Raw genomic sequence first — 3,236 nt, forward strand, 5'->3', positions numbered from 1 at the left:
AAATATATATTATATATATAATACATATAAATAGAAAGTCAAAATCTTTTGTGACTTAATTAAATTCATATTCTTTTATTTCGGAATTTTGACCATTAATTATATCAATGATATGTAAATATCGAACATTTAAAAGTTCCGAAGAAAAGATGACTGAAACATTCGCTGATGGAAGATCAGTCAGAACGTATCTCGTTTTCAAAGCTCGAATCTTGCGAAATATCTCGCGGACAAACAAACATGGACAGAATTTCGAGATTTCCTCAAAGTTGCCTGACATCCATTTGACGACTCGGCGAACGCAGAATTGCACGATGTTGATAAAATCTTGCGATTGTACAGTGGGGTACGACCTGGGCGGCGTGTCCACGTGCAGCAAGAGGGATCCCGAGCACGGGAAGAGGCCGGCCGGCGGCAAGGAGCCGCATTGCCTGTACCCGGGCGATCTCTATCCGTTCACCAGGAAGCCGCTCTTCGTCGTCGTCGACTCGGACAACAGCTTCGTGTTCCAGCAGATACCGCGCTACTTTGGCCAGCCTCTGATGGTGCTGATGTCGCCGCAGGATGTGCCACCGACCCTGCGCGACCTGCGACACGGTGGCAGCCTGTTCACCCTCTTTCTTCACGCCCCCCTCGCCGCCTTCTGCCTTATATGCAACGTCGGGACTCTGCCCGTGCAACATTGGGAGCGCTGCCAACGTTACATCGAGCGATTCCTTAACGAGGCCAGTCAGCTCGTAACGCGTTCCCGATGCGGTAAGGATACTCGACGCAATCATTGTCTTGAAGCTTCGATCAAACAAAAACGGTTGAGGAGCGGGCTCGATAGTAAAAAACGATGAGTTTTGGGAGATCCTGAACTCTCTCTCTTTAGATCAGAGTCTCCCGACAATTCGCTGATATTGTTTAAAAATTGATATTATTTAATAAGAAGATTTTAATTGATTTTAATTCAGACCATTTATACTCTAATTCGAGATAGAAGGAATTAACGCTTAATAATTTGTCAAACATTTTAATCATCAAATTTGATTATTAAAATATTTTCAGCACTTTCTAAAATATCAACATTAAAAACCGTTTAAAATATGCGCTACAATTTTAAATAGAACTTATCGGTATAAGAAGATTGAATTACTAAATAGATGCATACAGTTATCGACAAAAATTTATTTAGCTTGACCAGTATGTTGCGTGGTGTTTGACAGTTATAGCGCGATATTAAGAAAAAGGCGAGCAAAATTAAGATTTTATCGTCAAAACGAGGGCGTATTCTCGTTAGTGCAACAGCAGCCGGTCTCACCGAATGCGACTTACGATCGTGTTACAACAATAAACACGTTTGGCCTAGATCCAGGCAAATTTATTGGCGAACTCGCGTTCTCGATTTCTGCGTATCTCTTTAACTTCTGAGGGATAACTATTGTTTTCACCGAGATGAAACGATGTTGTACCGTAAACTATCTCGAACAAACGCGTGCTTTGTTGAAAACAGTATCGAAATATCTTTCGGTTGAACAAATCCTCGGATAAACTTAGTCATTGAAAATTAAAGAGTTTCGCCAAATCAATCTCAAAGACATCGCTTTATCTGACAATAAGATTGTTTTTTTTTTTTTTTTTTTAATTCGACGCTTTTACATCATTTTGGGGAAATAAATTAAGTTGAAAGCTTAACCTATGATATAAGACTAAGAAAATTAAGAAAATGCAACACGATTTCTCATCAAACTCATGCTAATGAAAGATCAACGCGAAAGAAAAATATATGCGTCTATTTTGATGTTGTAAATTAAAAAAGATATGATATTTAACGGGCATCCCCTCCTCCATCAAATCGCAAACCGTTCTCATTTTTTGATATTATCCGTGATTTCATCTACAATCTCACAATTCGCAGAGACCAGCGTACTGCAGTTCTTTGGCGATGATTTTCTGCGGCTACTGCTGGTACGCTACGTGTTCTGCGACGTGGTGCTGAATTTACATCGCTCATTCAGAGGTCGTCAACAGAGGCCACGTTGCCATCCGCCTCTGCCGGATGCGGAGGTCCTCGAGCATCCTACCCTCCATCATCTGGTGCTCGATCTGGCCGCCTGTCTGGACGCACGTGACCACTTCCCGGACAGTAACGAGCTCGCCTGACCCCGGCATCTTCCTTGCCCAGGCCCCGACACAACTCTGTTACCATCTCACAACCACGATTACGATTACGACTACTGTAATTACAATTGCAACAATAAAATCGTTACACTGAGACCTCATTAAACCGCGTCTTCGCAGTAATCGCGAGATAGCGGCCACGTGTGTATGTGTGACTCGATCCCGGGACTCTGAAAAAGAGACGAAGAACGATCCCGAGGTTTCCAATACGGCACACGAATGGTAGTATTGCGATATATGTTATACGATATGCGGCACTGAAGCACGATATCGCTCTACCGAGATTTAACGTGATTCACAGACGACGGGACTTGTTTACACCGTCCGATTATACCGTTTGCGTTGCGCTGCGACATCGAGAATCCCTAAATACGATCAAACGAGTGTACTGCTATACGCACCGACGCTTCGGACTGATAATGTAAAAATAAAAAACTACTGCTTTTGGTTTTCTTCGAGAAAGTTACACGCTCGATGAAAAAATGCGAATTTGAATGCTTGAACTGTAACATAGGTATATATATACATATACATACATACATATATATATATATATATATATATATATATATATATATATATATATATATAGAATGAACGTAATTACTTTTTGCCAACAAGTTAGGCAAGAGAGATACGAGGTTTATCAATAATAAATTACAAGGGGTGGATCGCAAATATGGACCGGGAATTTCTGGAGAGATCTATAACTATGAATGTGATTGGGGGAGAGGGTAGAGGGTGGAAGGGGACCAAGTGAGAAAATACAAAGGAGAGATACACAAATAGAGGTTAGCTACAAGTTTTAAACGACTACTTTATTGGCAATTTTTCTAGGCATCAACCTATACTAATTTTACGTTACGTTTTCGTTTGTGTTGCTGTCGTTCTTGGCGTGCGCCATCGAGCGTACTCTTGCATTAACGTCGTATATTTGCCTGTTCACGTGTATGTATGTGTATGCGTGTACGTGTGTGTGTTATGTGTCGATACACGCGTGTACATCGCGCGCGTGCTCTGACGCCAACGTAATAAAAATTATCGCCGGATAATCGATTTTTTTTTTTTTTTTT

At 41.3% G+C, this 3,236-nt stretch overlaps 1 protein-coding gene across 1 annotated transcript in view; it reads left to right on the top strand.

The window, feature by feature from the left end:
* The window catches only part of LOC115242853 (protein SCAI), an 8,681-nt gene extending 5,967 nt beyond the window's left edge, over nt 1–2,714 (top strand). Inside the window, exons 4-5 of the mRNA XM_029819428.1 lie at nt 343–756; nt 1,901–2,714. Of these exons, the coding sequence (XP_029675288.1) occupies nt 343–756; nt 1,901–2,145 (659 nt within the window). The 3' untranslated portion in view covers nt 2,146–2,714. The remainder of the gene's footprint in view (nt 1–342; nt 757–1,900) is intronic.
* Nucleotides 2,715–3,236: the final 522 nt, after the last annotated feature.

The sequence above is a fragment of the Formica exsecta genome, unplaced genomic scaffold, assembly GCF_003651465.1.
Source record: "Formica exsecta isolate Colony F162 unplaced genomic scaffold, ASM365146v1 scaffold654, whole genome shotgun sequence".
NCBI lineage: Eukaryota > Metazoa > Arthropoda > Insecta > Hymenoptera > Formicidae > Formica > Formica exsecta.